The sequence below is a fragment of the Tenrec ecaudatus genome, chromosome 10, assembly GCF_050624435.1.
Source record: "Tenrec ecaudatus isolate mTenEca1 chromosome 10, mTenEca1.hap1, whole genome shotgun sequence".
In the NCBI taxonomy this organism is placed as follows: Eukaryota; Metazoa; Chordata; class Mammalia; order Afrosoricida; family Tenrecidae; genus Tenrec; species Tenrec ecaudatus.
The window spans coordinates 60990726-61011488 of record NC_134539.1 but is presented as its reverse complement, the minus strand read 5'-3'; the positions used below and the strand labels follow the sequence as shown (position 1 = coordinate 61011488).

The following is a 20763-nucleotide window of genomic DNA, read 5'->3' as shown; positions in this document are numbered from 1 at the left end:
AACAAAATAAAACAATGCTTGGTCCTGCGTCATCCTCATCGTCCCGAGCATCTTCACGTCTACTGTTGTGATTATTTGGCCAATCCATCTCATCAGGAACTTCCCACTCCTTCATACTTCACGAAACATCAAGCCCTCCTCTATCAACTGTCTCAACTCATGACATGTCCAAAGCCAGTGAGTTCAGACAACGTTCTGCTGTGATTCATAAGGTTCCCACAGGATAATTTCTGTACGTAGAGTGGCAGTATCTCTTCAGACTCAGTCTGGAGCTCTGCGGAGACCTGCCCACCAGGGGTGATCCAGCTGGTATTTGGGATACTGGTGTCACAGCACCTGCATCATAGGAATGAGCACACCTCCCACCACAGACCAATGAACGGGAAGACCGGTGGTGAAAGAAGTATTCTGTGCGCCTGAAAAATGATGTGTATTTGACAAGGCCCACTTTAAATCTATCAGGGTCATTAAAAATGAACAAACTTTAAAACTCACGTTGTTAAGAACACAGTAGTAATATATGTCAACACGGCATTGTGGAGAGCAGTTTGCCAACATTTTTATAGAGTATAAATCAATACTGGCTTACTGGTTAAAAGCAAAAGCTTTAAAATTAGTCAAAATTTGGCTCAAATCCCCCAAACTAGTACTAGTGTTTGAATTTGGAGTCTGAATATAGTACCTGCTTTCCCTACAATCGCCACAGATTTATCTCATAGAGTTGATGTACTATTTTCACCCATTCCCTCTCATGTAAAGTGCTCAGCACAGGGATTAATCAATTACATTGTTATTTGTTGCCAATGAGTTTGCTCCAACACAGAGTGACCTCCCGAGTAGGAGAGTGAGATGCCGCCTCGTTCTTTCTATGTACTGAACGTTACAGGTAAAGAATGGAGGGAGCACATTTTTCAGGCTGAGAGAAATGCAAGGAGATGTGGAAGAATGTAATATATTTGGGAAATGTTTGGAACAGAAGGTTCATGGGAAATGTAATAAACTATTGGGAAGAGAGGGTAGTTCGATTCATGGGCACCTGCTGTACTGAGTGCTACAGATACTAACAGACGTAAGAAATGTCCCTGCTCTTAAGTATGTCATAGTTCAAAGGGAACTTAGAAAAGTACATCCAGCAGAGTAAAGTGAGCATAAATATTTAGGAAACCCATAGAAAGGAATTAGCCTGGATACATTACCAAGTGCCTCATATAATAAGTTAAGGAAACCAGGACAAGTAAATGAATTAAGGCGTTTTTATTTCAAAGAGTACTGGTAGGTTTGAACCCCTGACCTTGTGGTTAGCAGTCCGATACTTATCCCACAATGTCACCAGGGCTCTTGATTAAAGCATTTTCTTTATCTCATTTGAGGAGTTATAGGGCAGCATGAATGAACTCAAATCAGGGGCGTCTAAAGCAAGGTAGCTTTTGTAAATGTGTCAGCAACATGTGATACACACCTCCACCAGGCCAGTGGATACGAAAGGATATACTGCTATTTATGAAGAGATAGCAACCGTATCAAATGCTGTGTAGTCAAATCAAGTATTGAAAACAGAAATAATTCTACCCTCGCCAAGGTACTAGAAGGGAAGATTAAGAGAGATTACCTCAACGTAAAGTCAAGTGAATCGTGTGGGTCCTGATTCTAACAAGCTATAGTAAAGCTACCTAGGGAGAGTGGACGGCCCCCTCCTGGCACAGCGGTTGCACAATGGGCTCCTACCCACAGGAGCAGCAGCTGGAGACCAACCACCGGCTGCTCTGAGGGAGCAAGATGAGACTTTCCATTTAAGGGTTACGTCCCAGAAACCCATTAGAGCAGGCCTGTCTTGTCCACTAGAGTCACTATGAGTCAGCATCGACTTGATGGCAGTGAAGGACATCAGAAGGAGTCCTGGTAGTGTAGTGGGCTACGCCCTGGAATGCTAACGGCAAGCTCAGTTTGAAACCACCAGCTGCTCCATAGAAGAGAGACTTTTTATTCCTGCTAAGACTTACAGCCTTGGAAACTCATGGGGGCAGTTGTTCTCTGCCCTATAGGATCACTATGAGTTGAAATTGACTGGATAACCTTGTTTTTCAGCTCCTCCAGTTAGAGGGAAACAATATAGTTACCAGTGATTCTTTAACACCATCCGTTAGCCAGTTTTGTTGGCTGGATAATGATGTTGCAGTTATTTATGAAAGAGCCTGGCATTTTAGAGATGCATAGTCAAACATTTAGGATCTTCTGTCTGGGATTTGCTTTGAAGTAATTTCAGGGGAACAACTGTGAAAGAGGAGAGACAGCGCATAACAGGCAAATGCTGGTAGATGTTGAATCTGGATGAGGGAGATCAAACGGGGATTTTAAAAATTCATGCAAAATGGAATAAAAAGAAAATTTCTTCACAAACTTTTGAAGTGCCTTCATTTGTAATGACTCATTGTACTATTCAACATTTCTGTTTGAAACTTTTTCTAATAAAAACATCTTTAAATGCGCTTTATTTTTAGACATCTTTTATATGATGTACTTGATAGAGGTTGGATACTGACATGGAGGCAATCTGAGAGCTGGGAATTTAGGTCCTTGAGCTAAAGAAGATTCGGAGAGCTAGCCCTGTGCAGCACTGACAGCTGGAGCTTTGTGAGCAAAAGGCACCGCTCAGGGAGAGAGTGTTGAGCTGGAGGAACTGTGGGCTGAGCACCCAGGGCACAGCCTTGGATTGGGAGTCAGGCAGAGAGAAAGACAAAGGAGGATGCTGACAAGGTTGTGAGAGCTGAGAGAACAGCCTGGATGGGCATCGGCACTTCCCACTGTCAGGTCATCACAGTGTGAGTACAGAACAGAAACTGCATCGTGACATGGTTCAAGAGGTTGTTAACATAAAACCAAATTTTTGAAAACCTATCTGAGAGCGAAGACCCTGGAAATCTACAATTTTCAAATTATTTCCTATTCTTTCATGAGTCGAACGATGTGCTGTTTACAAAGACTTTTGTCTGCTTTTGGCATCCTTGAACATCACATACAAATTAAACTTTGTAGCTGATTTTCAGAAAATTTCAAAGAACTAGTTTTGACACGAAGTACCTTGCATATTTTATATAAGGAATCTTGTCCATCTCCTCCTGTGTCCTTAAAGTAGTCATGGGCTGGGAATGTTCGATTAATATCCCGCGTGATAGCACTGTCCTGGGGAGACTCCTAAGGAAACACACAGAAAGGTTTAAGTGGTCAATCATATACCATTTGGGGTCTATAAGAAAACAGGATATCTTCATTAAGATGCTTTAAAATGGCCCCAGGGCATGAAACACGCTTTAACATAGGCGAGCACTCTGCTCGGTGGCAAAAAAAGTAACGAAAGACTAACTGCTGCCAAGTCCAGTCAATTCCAACTCACGGCAACCGCAAAGGACAGAGCAGAGTGCTCCCTGGGGTCCCACGGCTGTCATCTTCGTGGCAGCAGACCACCTTACTGTGCTCCCGCCGAACTCCTGATCTTACAGTTAGGAGCTCACTGCTGAACTCTGAGAGCCCCTTAGGTAGCATAAGTCACCACAAACGGACAAAGCTATGAACCCACTCTATAATAAATAGGCCAATGTATAGAGAGAAAAATTTGGGTAGTGGTTATTATAGGTAAGAGGGAGAGGGAATAGGGGAATCATTGTTTAGGGGGCAATGAACTTCTGTTAATAGTGGTGATATAATTTGGAAAAAGACAATTGTGATGGTTACACAACATGATGAATGTAATCAATGTCACTGAAGTATACATGTAAAAATTACAAATTCACAAATGTTTTGTTATACATATATAGTTTCCACATAAACAATGTTGCCAGTTCATGCCTTCGTGGATCAAACACTTTTAACCTGTGGAAAATCAAATGTAAGGGAAAAAAATAGGAATGAAAAGCAACATATTTCCCTCTAAACACCTTGTTATATTGCACCCTTTACATAAAGAAGTACAGTTGGTGACTTTTCTACTATCAAAGGTAAAATGTGTTATATAAAATGCATTTCAAAAAAAATTAATAAATAAAACACATTTTTCATAGGAAAACACCCACCCTAATCTGAAAGAAAATAAAGCAGCAGTTCTCAACCGGTGGGTTGTGACCCCTTTGGGAGGGTTCGCCCGATTCATAACAGTAGAAAAATTAGTGATGAAGTAGCAATGAAAATAATTTTACATGGGGGGGCCGGCCCCAATCCCAACTACTAAGTGGACACCTGCCCCTAACCGCAGAAGAAATTATTTCAAAGGACAGCAATGAAGCTGCAGCTCCGGGAGAGGGACATATCTGATCGGAGCACAGGGGACCAGATGAAGTGGGAGGAGGAGAGAGTAGAGCACATCCTGGCCCACCAGGCCGTGAGGACGATGTTCCCAATTAGAGCTGCCAGTCCATAGAGAGGACCACATGGCCAGCTTCACTATGAGATATGACGCCCCTCACTGACCCATAGCCCTACAGGGGACAACACTGGAGACACAGTGTGGGAATTGCACCCAATTTCGGACCCCGCCACACCGAGGCAAAACACTAAGGGGGGTACAACAGAACAGCAAGGGAATGGAGCGGCGAGGTCCCCAGGGAATGCTGAAGGTGGACTTCAGGGCCAGGGCGTGGTGCCCCAACAGATTGGACTGGAACACACTCCTAAAGGCCAACAAACAATCCTTGAACTAACTACAAGCTTTTCTTTCTTGTTTTGTTGTGTTTTTTGTCATTAGTATGTTCTTGTTGTTTTGTTATATATTGTTGTTTGGTTTTGCTGTCTTGTTTTTGTGCATGTTATTATCTCCGCAGGTCTGTCTCAATAAGATAGGACGAATGAGCAATCTGGAGGAGAAAACAACGGGACCGACAGTTCTGGGGGGTCATGGCAGAGGGGAGGTGGGGGGAAAGATAGTGGTGTTAACAAACCCAGGGACAAGGGAACAACAAGTGATCCAAATCGGTGGTGAGGAGGGTGTCGGAGGCCTGGTAGGGCATGATCAAGCGTAATGTAACAAAGAGGAATTGCTGAAACCCTGGTGGGGACTGAGCATGATACTGGGACAGGAGGAAAGTCAAGGGAAATAGAGGAAAGAGCTGGAAAGCAAAGGGTATTTATAGAGGTCTAGATAAAGATATATACATGCAAATATATTTATAGACGAGGATGGGTAAATAGATCTATGCACATATATTTATAGGTTTAGTATTAAGGTAACAGAAGGACACTGGGCCTCTACTCAAGTACTCCCTCAATGCAAGAATACTTTCTTCCATTAAATTGGCATTCTATGATGCTCACCTTTCTGACACAACCACTGAAGACAAAGTGGGTGAATAAGTAAATGTGGCAAAGAAAGCTGATGGTGGCTGGCTATCAATAGATATAGCATCTGGAGTCTTAAAGGCTTGAAGGTAAACAAGCAGCCATCTAGCTCAGAAGCAACAAAGCCCATATGGAAGAGGCACACCAGCCTGTGCGATCAAAAGGTAAGGGATCAGGTATAAGACATCATCAGAACAAAAAAATCTTACAATATTGAATTAAGTGGGAGTGCAAAATGGAGACCCAAACCCCATTTGTCAGCCACTGGAGATCCCCTCACAGAAGGGTCTCGGGGAGGAGATGAGCCAGTCAGCATGCAATGTAGCAACGATGAAACACACAACTTTCCTCTAGTTCCTAAATGCTTCGTCCTACCCCACTATCATGATCCCAATTCTACCTTACAAGTCTGGCTAGACCAGAGGATGTACACTGGTACAGATAGGGACTGGAAACAGGGAATCCAGGGCGGTTGATCCCTTCAGAACCAGTGTGTGAGTGGTGATACTGGGAGGGTAGGTTGGAAAGGGGGAACCGATTACAAGGATCTACATGTGACCTTCTCCCTGGGAGACGGGCAACAGAAAAGTGGGTGAAGGGAGCCGTAGGACAGATCATGATATGACAAAATAATAATTTATAAATTATCAAGGGTTCATGATGGAGGGGGAGGGAGGGGAAAAAATGAGGACCTGAAGCCAGGGGTTTAAGTGGAGAGCAAATGATTTGAGAATAACGAGGGCAATGAATGTACAAATGTGCTTTACGCAATTGATGTATGTATGGATTGTGATAAGAGGTGTATGAACCTCTAATAAAATGAATATAAATATAAATAAATAAATAAAATGGGCAACTGTTAATAAAAATAACAAAATACTGCTTCCTTAAAAAAGAAAATAATTTTACAGTTGGGGTGTCACTACAACACAAGGAACTGTATTAACAGGTCGCAGCATCAGGAAGGTTGAGAACCACTGAAATAAAGTGAATCCATTTGAAAAGGTAGGTATAAAAACTGGTCTTTTAATTGATCCATTGGCATGAAATCCATGTGCCAGTTCTCAAATAGAAAAGAGAATTCACAAATGAGGAGCTGACACCAAGGGCTCAAGTAGAAAGAAAATGTTTTTTAAATGATGATGGCAACATATGTACAAACGTGCTTGACATAACGGATGGATGCATGGATTGTGCTAAGAGTTGTACAAGCCCGCAATAAAATGAGTTTTTTAAAAAAGAAACGAGAATCCCTTAATTGGATTTTGTCTGAAGGGCAAATTAAGAATGCACATAACAATGTATTCAATATGAACAATGTACGATCAAATGCCAAGGATGGGAAATTAATTCTTGCTTTCATCAATAGAAAGTTTCCTCTCTGGTATCAGGCATCAAAGAAGAAAAAAATCGTATCAGTGAGTGCCAACCTTCCCGATATGATCACTGAAGACAAATGTGTGACTAAGCAAATGTGGTGAAAAATGCTGATGGTGCCTGGTTATCAAAAGATATAGCGTCTGGGATCTTAAAGGCTTGAAGATAAACAAGTGGCCATCTAGCTCAGAAGCAACAAAGCCTACATGGAAGAAGCACACCAGCCTGTGTGGCCATGAGGTGTCAAAGGGATGAGGTATCAAGCATCAAAGAACAAAAAATCATATCATTGTGAATGAGGGGGAGTGCAGAGTGGGGATCCAAAGCCCATCTGTAGACAACTGGACACCCCCTTACTGAAGCATCGCGGGAAAAGAGATGCCAGTCAGGGTGCAGGGTAGCACTGATGAAACATACAACTTTCCTCTAGCTCTTAAATGCTTCCCCCCTACACTATCATGATCTCAAGTCTACCTTACAAATCAGGCTAGACCACAGGATGTACACTGGTACAGATAGGAACTGGAAACACAGGGAATCCAGGACAGATGACCCCTTAGGACCAGCAGTGAGAATGGCGATACTGGGAGGGTAGAGGGCGAGCGGGGTAGAAAGGGGGAACTGATTACAAGTATCTACACGTAACCTCCTCCCTGGGGGATGGACAACAGAAAAGTGGGTGATGCGAGATGTTGGGCAGTATAAGATATGACAAAATAATAATAATTTACAAATGATCAAGGGTTCATGAGGGAGGGGGAGAAGGGAGGGAGAGGAAAAAAATGAGCTGATGCCAGGGGCTTAAGTGGAGAGCAAATGTTTTGAGAATGATGACGGCAATGAATGCACAGCTGTGCTTGACACAGGTTGTATGTATGGATTGTGATAAGAAATGTACAAGCCCCCAATAAAATGATTAAAAAAAGAAAGTTTCCTCTCCTATATTGAATTAACTAAATCTGAGCAAATGTCAATAATGTCAGCAATCCTTCATAAAACATACCAGCCTCTAGCTATTCCTAGTATCTTTCCCTTGTTGAATTTTATTTTGCTCACACACTAAAGAATTGAAGCCCAGAAACACGACATTCTATTTTAATCATTCAATGTCTTTGTAACCAAGACAGTAAACTTGATTTTCTTTAGCAGGTCTTAGCATTTCATTGAAAAACTGCAAGTGATATTCTTCTTTTACCCAATTATTTCTACACAGTAGTTCCTGGGAACTAATCTTTTGAGTAATGATATTCCCAGCACCATGAATATTTAAAGTTGTGGGATTTACCAAAAACTCCAAAGCCTATGCTCTTTCTTAAATAAGTATGCCTTCAAGAATACTGTCAAACTCTTTCTAAAGTGCTGTGTTGGTGTATATAATTACCCATTTCTAACAGTTGTGACAACTGTGAAGGCAGCTCAGAACCATGAGACCCGACTAAAGAAAAAAAATCCAAAGTCATACCTTACACCACACCAGCTTATTTTATTACCTAGTAGCAGCTTCCAAGCTGAGAGAACTAAAGCCAAGGGAGATGGGAAATGGATCTCTCAGAATTGAGGAGAAAGAGAAAGCCAAGGTGGCTAGAATTTGGGGGGTAGAACTAGAGATGGACAAACTGGCCAGAGCATCCCTATGCGCCAAGAAGCATAAAAGAAAACACGATGAACTGGACTCTCTAAAACTTTTATATGTAAAGAATTCAAAATTTACTGTTAAAAAGATGAAAAATCAAGCCACCAACCACAACAAAATATCAAAGCATATATAGTCATGGATGTGTATGCAGAATATATAACTCTTAATACTAATAAGGAAAGGACAACTGGAATTCTGGATTGGAAAGACTGAATAGTCACTTTACAAAAGAAGACATACAGTCAATAAGCATACAGTAATTAGTCACATACAGTCAATAGGCATACAGTAATTAGTCATATACAGTCAATAGGAATATAGAAGATGTCAACATCATTAGTGCCCAAGTAAAATGCAAATTAAAATCACAAGGTCATTATACATGGGCTAAATGTTAAAAGTAAAAGAATCAAGGTACTACATGTTGGCAAAAATGTGAAATAACAAGAAATCCCATATTTTGTTGGTGGGAATGCAAACTGTTACAAGTATTTTGAAAGAGTTTGGCAATGTTAGACATACACTTACCATATGAGTTAGTAACTCCCTAACATATATGTACCCAGGACAATACAAGCCTTTGTATGTGCAAAGACTTGAACTTGAATGCTCACAGCCCCTTTATTCATAAGTGCTAACTTGTACACATTTCAAATGTCCTTTAATGGGTGAAGGAATAAACAAACTTTGGTAAATCCAAATGTGGAAGAGAACTTAAAAGAGGTAAAACTATTAACATATGCAATACCAGGGTGAACCTTCAAATTATACTGTAAACCACGCCCAGAAAAAGAATCCAGACACAAAAGACTACATGCTTTCTAATTCTAGGACTCTGGCATTCTATTAGAATTCCTAAGCAGGCAGGAGAACTGTGTGAAAGAAGGCTGCTAAGAAACATGAGGGGCCTCTCTAAAGGGATAGAAATACGGTCTATCAGGTGCTTGGCGAGGGCGGCACTACTGTACACAGGTGGTGCTTTTCCGCTAAAGCAGAACCTTCTCCTGATAAGCAGATGTTATGCTCGTTCTTTAGTCTTCCAGGAAGTCAACAAGCAAAATGCCTTGAGCACACCCCAAAACTGCTGCCATGACCTTTGTGAGAGAGAACCAACCCGACCAAGTCACTGCTGTCAAGTCAATTCTAACTCAGAGATGGTATTCAGGGTTTCCCAGCTGTAAGTCTCTAAGCGAGCCAACAGTCCCATCTTTCTTACATGGAGTGTGGCTGGTGGATTTGGACCACTGAGTTTGAGGGTAACAGTCCAATGCTTACCCCTAATAGAAAGAACTGTAGTCATATACTATTTACTAGAGAATTAAGAGATGCTTATCTTTAATAAGTCTCTAAAATTTCATGGGTAACTCAAAGTGTGGGTAAGAAATATATATGAAATGGACAATTTCTAAAACCACACACAAAAAGACAACCCAATTAAAAAAAGAAAAAATTTCAACCGGTGTTTCACAAAGAAACAAAGCACAACAAAATAAAAAGAATAGCCAGAAAAATCCAACTAAACCACAGTGAGATAAGCAGTCAAGAGGTGTACCGAAGAGAAGGATTTCTTGTGCAATAAGAGCAACTGTAGGGATAGCAAATTCAACTATATGGCAATTTGAAATATCAGAACTGTAACTGCAATGTTGAAGAAAGAAGATCCAAAGGCTGAACTGAACAGTTTACTGCAAGTTTCTAGAACTTGAAGGTAAAAAAGAAAAGAGGGCGCACAGAGCACTGAAAAAATTCAGATAAATTTCACACAAATATTCAGAAATTACCGACAGATATATATGGACAGCCCTATATTCTGAGGGCAATTATAAGAATATTATTCTAGAAAATATCTATGAACTCTATTCTTGAGCTACATCTCTAATTGAACAATAGTTTCACATTTAAAGAGAATTCTGAATTTTCCTTAACTATCTAAATTTTTCTAAACATTCTATGAAGAAGAGTAGAAGCCCTGACATGCTCAGACAGGTGAATCTTAAATTAAGAACACAGGAACTTCAAGGCATTTCATGCTAGTTACAGCAACCACAGCAGATTGATGAGAAAAGTCCATATTTTTACAATTCCCTTAATACAAAGTACTAGAGTCAAAAACTTTTCTATGGTGATAAAATTTTGGAAAAGGTTGTACAGGACGCGGGAGACATTCAGAAATCATGGGAATGTTTAAATCTCATTGGGTGCTGGTTACACAGTTGAACACAAATCTCAAAATTCATCAAATTCCACACTTAAGATATGAATTTTAAAAGCTTTTGAATTGTGAACTGGATGAAGGTTTACAAAGCCAATCAGTTTTCCATTCAATAATTCATAGACATTTTCCTTCAAGTCACTGACTGCATACATACAATGTAACAGCTCTTATTCCACTTCCTCCTTAGGTTTTCCATGTCCATTCCTCCTTCTTTCCTAACCCTTCCAACCTTCTACACTTTGTCCTTGAGCAAACGCTGCCCTTTTGACCTGGGATGGTAGAATGTTTCAAGGGGCATGTACTTCCCTAGTTTTACTGTCCACCTTACAGAGATGTGTACATTTTATTGTATGTAACTCACACTGCACTTAAAAACCACAATGAAACCCCCACTAATCCCATCTGCCACCACTCACTACCACGTTTCTCCATACTTCCCAATGACTACGAATGGCAGCAGGTTTTATTATTTTACCTGTCATTTCAACACAGACCCTAACAGGACCTGTGCTCCGACAAAAGATCACAGATGTAAAGATCATCTTTCTGAGAATTCGGTTTCTTCCTTTCTACTTTAATTGTACCATCCAAAGTCAGATCTATGTTTCTTTTCACTGAGACTGCTGTAATAGTCTCGCTGATCTTTCTCTACCTCTCTCCTCCTACCCACACCGTGTCAAATGAGTCCCCAGCTCTAGCTAACCAGTTATCATTTTCCTGGTCATTTGGATTAGGTTAACCTTATCCTGTAGCCAATCTCTAACTTACTATACCAGTTCTCTTGCCTTGGGTTATCAGATTATACTTGTTATAAATAAGGCTATTAAAAAGAGGGCATGGCTTCCATAATTACTACACTCTCCCAAAGGTCTATCATAATCTTCATTTAATTTTTAAAAAAATTTCTAGTTATACTGCTAACATTGGTACCACACTTACAGAAACTGCACTTCTCTGTTTTAGAATGATCATTATGCATTGGTCTTAGTCTCCATCTAATCTATAAACAACTAAGAACAATTAATAAAGCAAACAACATTTCTTGAGCCCTTATATGGGCTGTCAAGGTGCAAAGGGCTGGCAAATAAAGTTTATCGACTTTACCTCATTTTAACTCTAATGCATGGTTTGCTGAACTCACATATTGATAGATAAAAAAGGCATTGCTACCACACATTATGAGGGGGGCTTATAAAAGTTTGTGGGAAAATAAAGAGTTGAGAAAGATAACCGAATTTTTCCATGAACCTTTAGAGCCTCCCTGTACAACAGATGAGCCCAGAGCATCTCACAGTGCCAGCAAATAGGGAAATGTTTCTTCTCAAGAAAACACACACACAATGATGGAGGTATATCATGGACATAGGAGCCAATAGAAAGAGCTCCCAATGGCTAAGACTGGTACAGTTTAATCAAAAAAATAAATTAAGTAGTTGTGGATTATAATCTAAAGTATAAATACCCATGATTATATATTCATATAGAGATGAGTGGTTGGGTAGAAGAGACATATCTCCCATGTAGAAGAATTACAAGTACCTCGTGTAGATTGTTTCTTTGATTTTGTATCCTTGACATTAAAAATGGCACTTGATCTCTGTGGTCTTCTTCCTCCAGATAAACATCCCAACTGAAGGGAAAGCTACAAAATAACTGACCCGTTTTCCTCAAAACTGTCAAAGTCATTACACAAGAAAAGCCAAACGTGGCCTAAGAAGACACAACAAGTAAATGTACAGTCGTATTTTGTAACGGGGTCTTGGAATAGAACAAGGGCACTGGATATAAACTACAGAAACTTATGGTGCGAAATATATGTATGTGTATATATATATATATTTATACACACATATATAACATATAAAGGCAATACTTTTACACGAAACAAAAATAGAGGCTGAAAGGTGAAACTACCCAAATTAATTTCCAGTAATGATTTTCATTTACTAGGGACTAAATAAAATGTTAAGACTAAATTTGTGAACTAAAACTGGTGGACATGATTGTGGGTATATGTTCCTTAGAACCATCAAAGAGGTGGGCTCTGTTCATAGGGCTGATTTCTAGGCCTCAATTTCCAGTATTTGAGGTACACGATTAAAGCAATGGTGAGGCGTTCTGAAGTTTCTTTTAATGCTCTTCTAAAGTAGTTTGTGCTAGTTTCATTCCTTCATTTGCGTTTTAAAAGCTGTCTATTAGTCCGAACCACAGTGGCTCCCCTGGCTGGAATCCTTTTACGTGACTATTTTTATACCTTACTGTGAGAATTGGCCCAAAGAGTAACTTCTCAGTATTATCAAGGTACTGGGAACTGGAGGAAACCCTTTGAATACACACCCTTTGTAAACTCAAGTTGAAAAATAGAAAGCTAAGAATGACAGGAAGAAAAAGAAAGAACCCAAACAAAGAAAATGCAGTGGAAGTCTGCCATGAGAAAGGGCCAGCGCAGGGAAGTCTCGCTCCCAAAGCTAGCTTGCTGCCTGAAAAAGCCAGTTCTTCTGATTGGTCCAGGGTGTTAGACATGCTTTGTTAAAAGCAATTATGTAATAACTTAAATAAAACAAACAATATGGCCCAAAACACTATGTTCCATATGTTATATATTTTATTCTTGAAAAGTTAGCTTGTTAGAAGCAACTTTAAGGACTTTGTTTTTTAAAATACCCTAAATAAATAAGACTGCCAGAAAAACAAATCCAAGATGCTTAACTATAATGACAATGGGCATCAAGACTGGATAAAGACTAATTATTAACAGCCTTTGATATGTAGATAACAGAACTTGGCTTGCTGATAGTGAGAACTTTAAGCACTTGTTGAAGATCAAGGACTGCAGCCTTACTGCCTACAACAAATGCAAAGAAAACACAAATCCTCACAACTGGTCCAATAAACGACATCATGATAAACTAAGAAAAGATCGAAAGTTGTCAAGGATTTCATTTTACGTGGATCTACAATCAGCACTTCTGGAAGCAGTATTCAAAAAAAATCCAAGATGTATTGCATTGGGCAAATCTGCTGCACAAGATGGCCTTACAAGGTAAGAATGAAGACATCATTACAATGAGTACAACTGATCCACGCCATAGTATTTTTAATTGCGTCATGTGAGAGATGGATAAAGACTACAGAGAAATTAATGCATTTGAATTACGCTGTTGGCATAGAATATTGACAGTACTATGGATTGCCACAGAACAAATTCATTTTGCAAGAATGGCTAGGATCTTCCTCAAGAGCAAGGACAGTGCTACTTTGTCTCACATACTTTAGACATGTTATCAGGAGAGAACATTCCCTGGTAAAGTGAAAAGTCAGTAAAAAAGAAGACTCTTTTTCTTAAGGATAACAATAAAACGTGGCTGAAGGGAAACAGTAGTCAGTGTAAGATATGAAAATTGCAATAATTTACCAAGGGGTCATGATGGACAGGGGAGAGGAAAAGGACCTTATACCATGGGCTCAAATATAAAGTAAATGTTAAGAAATGATGGCAACATACGTACAAATATGCTTGATACCGCTGATGTCTGGATTTTTATAAGAGCTCTAAGAACCCCCAATAAAATGATCTTTTTTTAAAAAAAGAAGAGTACCAGTAAGATGGATTGTTACAGTGGCTGCCAACAACACTCACACACTAACTGTGAGGATGGTACAGAACTGAATGGTGTTCTGTTTGTTGTTCACAGAGTTACTATGAATCAGAAATGACACAATGGCATGTAACACCAACAAGAAAGAAATTGGATAAACATCCAAAAGAAGGGATTTATTCTGGTGATCTGCTTTTGGATGCAAATCCACAATTATTATACAATCACCATTTACCAAAACAAAAGCAGATTTTAAAAGCTGGACCAAAAGGATGGATGTATCGTTAAATTAAAAATAATAATAAATGAAATATGCAAATATTAAATATTCAGTAATTAATATTGTAATGGTTTATTTAATATTTTTAAATTTCCATTCCATTAAAATTTACATTCTCAAACTGCAGCACATCCCAAGATGCAGAACAGACTAGAAATAGATTTTGATGAACATGGACGTGAAGGCATTTTAGAATCTGCCCACAACTGTGTCAAGCCAGACAGAAGTTGGACTTCTGACAAAGAATGGAGAAAAATAAATTTAGGTGCACTACCAGGAAGAGGGCAACGCAATGGACAAAAAACATACATACTCTTCAGATGAAGTAGCTCTAGTTTCAAATATTCCCATTCTTACTAACTTGTGTGACCGCAGGCAAGTCACTTATCTGAGGCCTTAATAGCCCTCTCTGTTGAACGCGTCTCACCTCTCGAAGTTCAGAAAGATGAAATAAGATAAGCAAGCAGAGAGTCTGGCACATTCCTGTGAACACTTTCGAACCAGACTTGAGTTTTATGGTGGTTGGCATACTTTCAATCTCGTAGGATAGGACAAGGGACAAAATGTGCAATTTGCCAGCTTTTCAGATGTAACTCATTGTAACCAAGTAAAAAAAAATTTTTTTTAAGTCAGTGAAAACTGGAAGTTGACTAAGGTGAAAACCTGTCAGAAAAGACAACTCAAATCCTTTCCAGTAATACGAACGTGGGGAAGCGGTATGACTGCGCCCGGGGCCACAGGGGAAGCCTTGCAAAACCCAAGCATCAAGCCAGTCTCTTGAGTTCTGGCTCTCAAAGATTTCACTGTATACAAAAATATAAATTAGGTACAAGAAAAGCCGGCACAAATGATAAATGGGGCCATGCTTGTTTTTGTTTTTAAACTCATGAACTAAGCTAACTGAAACACTATGCAACTCAGTGTGACATACATTTGCTGATTGTCTTTATTTTAAAAAATTTGTAAAAGGCAAAAATTCATTTGGGTTTTTTCTATGATCATGGTCTCATTTAGTAAGGAGCACTTCTATTTCAAGGCAATCAAATAATCATAAAAATCCCAAATGCTTCTAACGCTTCTTTCTTTACATTCTTTCTCAATAAAGAAAACAACGTACACTAAAACACGCACAGCAAAAAGCCAACCATGTACTGTACTCAATGAGCTGCCTGAAGCAGAACCACACTCACTACGCGGGTCTCAGAAGTGGTTTAAAGTCGGTGTTTCCAACTCTAATACATCCTTTAACTCTCATACGTACATTAGCTACGTGGTGATTTATTTTGCTGTGCTGAATCTACAGCATGCGATGTAATAAAAAAAACGTAGATGTCTGCTCAGGAAAAAATGCCTCTGTTTAATAAAATAATGTTACTACATTGCTTCAATCCAAATATGGCATTATAGTGCCATTCTAAAAATAACCTGAGTCCCATGTGATAGGCAGCCCTTTAGCTATGTTCATTTCCTTTTAGGGCTCAAGTTTCCCACAGGAAAATTAGTCAATGTTTGGCAAAACTGTCCCAACACATGTATAGATAAGGAATGAATGCTAACTGCATTGTCAACCTTCTCCTGCTTTGCTATTGTGGATTATCCTTCACCGCATTCCATCATGGAGAGGTTCAAGATATGGGCCCAAGATCTGTTACCTGACAAAAGTGAACACACAAAATGCCATTTTTGAGTAAAATGGTGTGGCAGTGATAGCTGGGAGCAATGTATGAGCCAGCTAAATTAGCATAAAATCATATCCCAAACTACTGTCCTAATGAGAACTATCTATCAACTTCCCAGCTTCATACAGTTTAACACTGATTACATTTCTTGACTTATATTATTGGCTTGGTTTATAAGGTATTATATGCTAAGAATGAAACTTTCTTAAAATCACCTACACATACACACACTATTAAGCCCCACATTCTTCAAGCTATATTTCACGTACATAAACAAATCAATATCCAATTATACATTTTTATAAAGCCGTTAGGCTATATAAATTAAGGTAAAAATGCAAGTAAATGAAATATTTTGTTAATTAAAAAACCTAAAAATTGACAGCATATAGGAAATAATTCCAACCAATGTTTACTAGAGGGCTTCAAGAAGTTCATGGAAACATTCTATTATGTTTTAATTCCATTTTTCATGAACTCTTTGAAGCCCCCTTGTATTTCTATGTAATAATAAAATGTTTACAACTTTTCTTAAAAGTAGCATCTGGAATCAAAATTTTTTAATTTCCTTTTACTTAAGATTCTTCGAATTATAAATTGCAAAACTACTGGGCTATATTAACAAAGAGGCAACCTACAAGTTGGGAGGAAATGTGGAGGGATCATCAGCTATTCAACACAACACTATTCCCAAAAGGTGAACGCAACCTATCTGGTCGTCAACAGATGAGTGAAATGCGGTACATTGGAAGACTATTCAGCCAGAAAGAGAAATGAAGTCCTGATATAAGATGCAGCCTGGACAAACCTTGGAAGCATTATGCTGAGTACAGTAAGTCATTCAGAAAAGGACACAGATTGCAAGATCTCACTTAGGGGAAATATTAAAATGAGGCAAACGCACAGGCAAAAGAGTCTATTAGTGGTTGTCAAGGAAAGGGGAAGTCATCATTCAGGTGGCAAAGAGCTTCTGTTAAGGCTGATGGGAACGCGGTGATGGTTACACTTATAAGTAATTATTGTCACTGAATTGTACATGTAAAATATTGAAATAGCAAATATTTGTTATATATAATAGCAAAACCATTTACTGCACTATCAATAATCTTTCATTTTATTTAGACAAAAACCCAACCTTCTAATATCACTAGCAGTACAAACACCATAAATACCTTAACAGGCACTCTAGAACTATTTAGTTTAACTTGCCCTAACCAATCTTAAGTTGTGGCCAATTATCAAAAGAACTTAATTAAGGGCATTTTTTTAATTAAGGTTTTTCAGATCTTAATTTGTTTGGTTGAAAAAAGTGCCTATGGGAGGACTATTTTATTTACTCTATTTAACATGCGCCCATACCAGAACACTTGTGGTCAGTGCATTTTATTGCTTGTTTCTTTGCTTTGGCTGCTTCCAAGTATACCAAAACTGTCACTTTTATAGAATTTGACAAATGCTGAGCTAGTCTTTGGATTTATTCGTGTGGCAGACTGAGACTTGGTCTGAAGTCTAACTGAGTGTTCACTGTGTGCCAAGCACTATGTTAAGAACTTCACACGCAAAAAAAAAACCTTCACAAGTGTCATTAGCTTAACTTCTAGTTAAGAAGGAGCCCTGGTGGCAATGAACTGGAAACTGCAGGCCGGTAGTTTGAACTCACCAGCAGCTCTGTGAGAGAAAGATGAGGCTGTCTGCGCTCATAAAGATTTACAGCCTCTGGAGAGCAAATGCTTTGAGAATGATTGGGGCAGGGAATGTGCGGATGTGCTTTATACAATTGATGTATGTATATGTATGGATTGTGATAAGAGTTGTATGAGCCCCTAATAAAATGTAAAAAAAGGGGGGAAAATGATTAGGGCAAAGAATGTATAGATGTGCTTTATACAAATTGATGTATGTATATGTATGGATTGTGATAAGAGTTGTATGAGCCCCTAATAAAATGTAAAAAAAGGGGGAAAAATGATTAGGGCAAAGAATGTATAGATGTGCTTTATACAAATTGATGTATGTATATGTATGGATTGTGATAAGAGTTGTATGAGCCCCTAAAAAATGTTTTTTAAAAATTAGATTTCTTAAAATAATGAAAAAGATTTACAGCCTCAAAAACCCTCGATGGAGTCGTCATAACAGCAGCAGTGGTGGTTGGTTCTATTTTAAGAAAACGGAGACAAAGAGTTTGTGTGTTGCAGGTCTTCCAGCTAGCACGCAGTAGCGCTAAGATTCTAACCTAGGAACTGACTGCCTCTCAAGCACATACTTTTAAATCACTGTGCACATTAAACGGACTCTTTATTCCTGAAGAAAATAAATGGGCTCTCTTCATATGGACTCGAAACCTTAAAACATCCTTTGCCACAATTGCGTTTTCTTAAGATCAAAAGTTTGAAAAAGTTTTGTTGACATGACCTCCCTTTACCACTTCAGCCCCAAACTTCTTTCCACTTTCTAAACTATTAAAGCTCTCACTTATAAGCACCAATGACTTGTTCCTTGGTGAAGTGTATCAAATACTGTATGAATCTTAAAGTCCATGAAGTTGTAAGGGACTAACCGTCCCATAGAACACATGATAAAAACAACGAAAAGTGCACAAGACATCCATTTGAAAGCAGTGAGCAAACCATGCAAGGCAATACCTAAAGGGGCTACCCGCCGAAAGAAGGAAGCCCACCAGGCAGCCCCACACTCGCCCAGAACTTTCCTTCTGACGGCGTGTGCCAATGGGCAAGAGGCCCTGCAAGTCACTGGCACATTATGGCCAAGGCATGACAAAGAACCAGGAGTAGCAACCTTTTACTGAGATTTCAAAACACACCAAGCACAATTCTATACACTTTATATACAAGATAGGAGCACATTTTCACAATAATTTTAAAAGAAGATGTAATATCCCATATTATAGAGGGGAAAACAATGCATCAGACTCCAAAATCCGTATCTCGTGTGTGTGTGTGTGTGTGTGTGTGTGTGTGTGTGTGTGTGTGTGTGTGTAGGGACAGAGAGAGAAAACATGAACCAAGAGTAAAATCATAAAAGCAGTAACACCTTAAAGTGCCTTACTGGCAGTGTAACATGCTTATGATCTTGAACTGACTTGTGTAATGATGGTGCCATCCTCATGTAAAGGCAAGGAGCATTCTTGAAGCTCAGAAGACATACTTTACTGCCAGGAGGAGGATGGGGAATTTATTTGACTAGGTCTTCATTGCTCTACACAATATAACACATGCCCAATACAATTCATTGCGTTAGCATACCCTAAGTAGGACTGGTTTCTATTCTTACAAGTATCATGCTATGAAGGAGGCAAACTTTTGAAATGAAAAAGACGTTAATCCGATTCTGCTCTCTAGTGGGCAATGAAGTCAGAGATGCACATAGGGCTTACACTGTTATTTGGCGGGACAAGCTAGCTATAAACGGCCTTGGAAGCAGAAGTCTCTGTACTTCCTTCAGGAGTCAATTTCAGAAATAAATCATGCTATTTTAAATGCTGTAGCTTCTGCTGCTTCCCTGAAAGACTGTGACACGAATTCAATTCCATATGTATTTTTTGAAATCTCAACAAGTTTCACTTTGAAAAAAATTGAACTCTCATATTTTCCTTTAATAATAAGCTAACAAATCTCTCATTAAGTGACTACAATGAGTAACATAAAGACGTGCCTTTTATTTTGCAAGGGCTTCCTCGTGTCAAAGAGCCCCTGGTGATATCGTCGTGAAGCACCTGGCAGCTGAGAGGTCAGGCTTTGCCCCCACCAGCTGCCACACAACAGACAAGTCTGCTTGCGAGAAGATTCATAGACTTGGAAACCCACGGGGGCAGTTCTACTCTGACCTACTGGGTCACTATGAGCCGTGGCAGTGGGTTTGGTTTTGTTTTTGAATTCTCATGCCAAATATTGTTTCATAATTGTGTATCATTTTATCACGGCCCAGAGATCATTCATTTGGGTTCCTTTTGCCCTGTCCAGCTGGAGACTTCAGGGTAATGTGATTCAAAGAATGTGTATGGAGATGGGGGAGTGAAGCTGAAATTCTACTCGACTGAGCACTTTCCACCAAAATTCACTGCCATGTAGTCCATTCAAATTCGTGACGGTGCTGCGGGGCAGAGCTGAACTGCCCTCGTGGGTTTCGAAGACGGGAAACCTTTACAGGGAGAGAAACCCTCATCTTCCTCCCTCAGAGGGGCTTGTGGTTGGTTCTGAATTGTGGACACTGAGGTTAGCAGCCCAACTGGTAGCCCATTGTGCCACAGGGGATGCTACCAGGAGTGCAGCTCACCTCACATACATGCTCTTTCTATGGCAATTCATGCAAATCTAGGAACATGCAAATCTCTGCACTTCTCATGATTTCATGTGAAGTCTTCTTATATTACAGATACTTATGTACCAGTCTGTTCATTTATTTTATACACACTTCTGTTTCTCGTATATTTCTTCTGATGGTGTCAAAGGAAACATTATTACTTTTTATCTTCTCGTGGCAAAAACCAAAATTTAAAAATCTGAAATGATTAAAAGAAATAATCTGTGACATGGTATATCAATCTTAAAGCCCTAATGCTCTGCTAGCACACTGTGAGAAGAATAAAAATTCATTCGCTTATCTTCCTACAAGTTGAAATGAGGTGAGGA

The 20763-nt window shown here is 39.3% G+C and overlaps 1 protein-coding gene across 3 annotated transcripts in view; it reads right to left on the bottom strand.

Moving 5' to 3' along the window:
- Window positions 1-20763, bottom strand: part of RABGAP1 (RAB GTPase activating protein 1) — a 166449-nt gene that overhangs the window by 33408 nt on the left and 112278 nt on the right. For all 3 annotated transcript variants that reach the window (XM_075560458.1, XM_075560457.1, XM_075560459.1), the window contains exon 14: window positions 3079-3192. In XM_075560458.1, the coding sequence (XP_075416573.1) occupies window positions 3079-3192 (114 nt within the window). The remainder of the gene's footprint in view (window positions 1-3078; window positions 3193-20763) is intronic.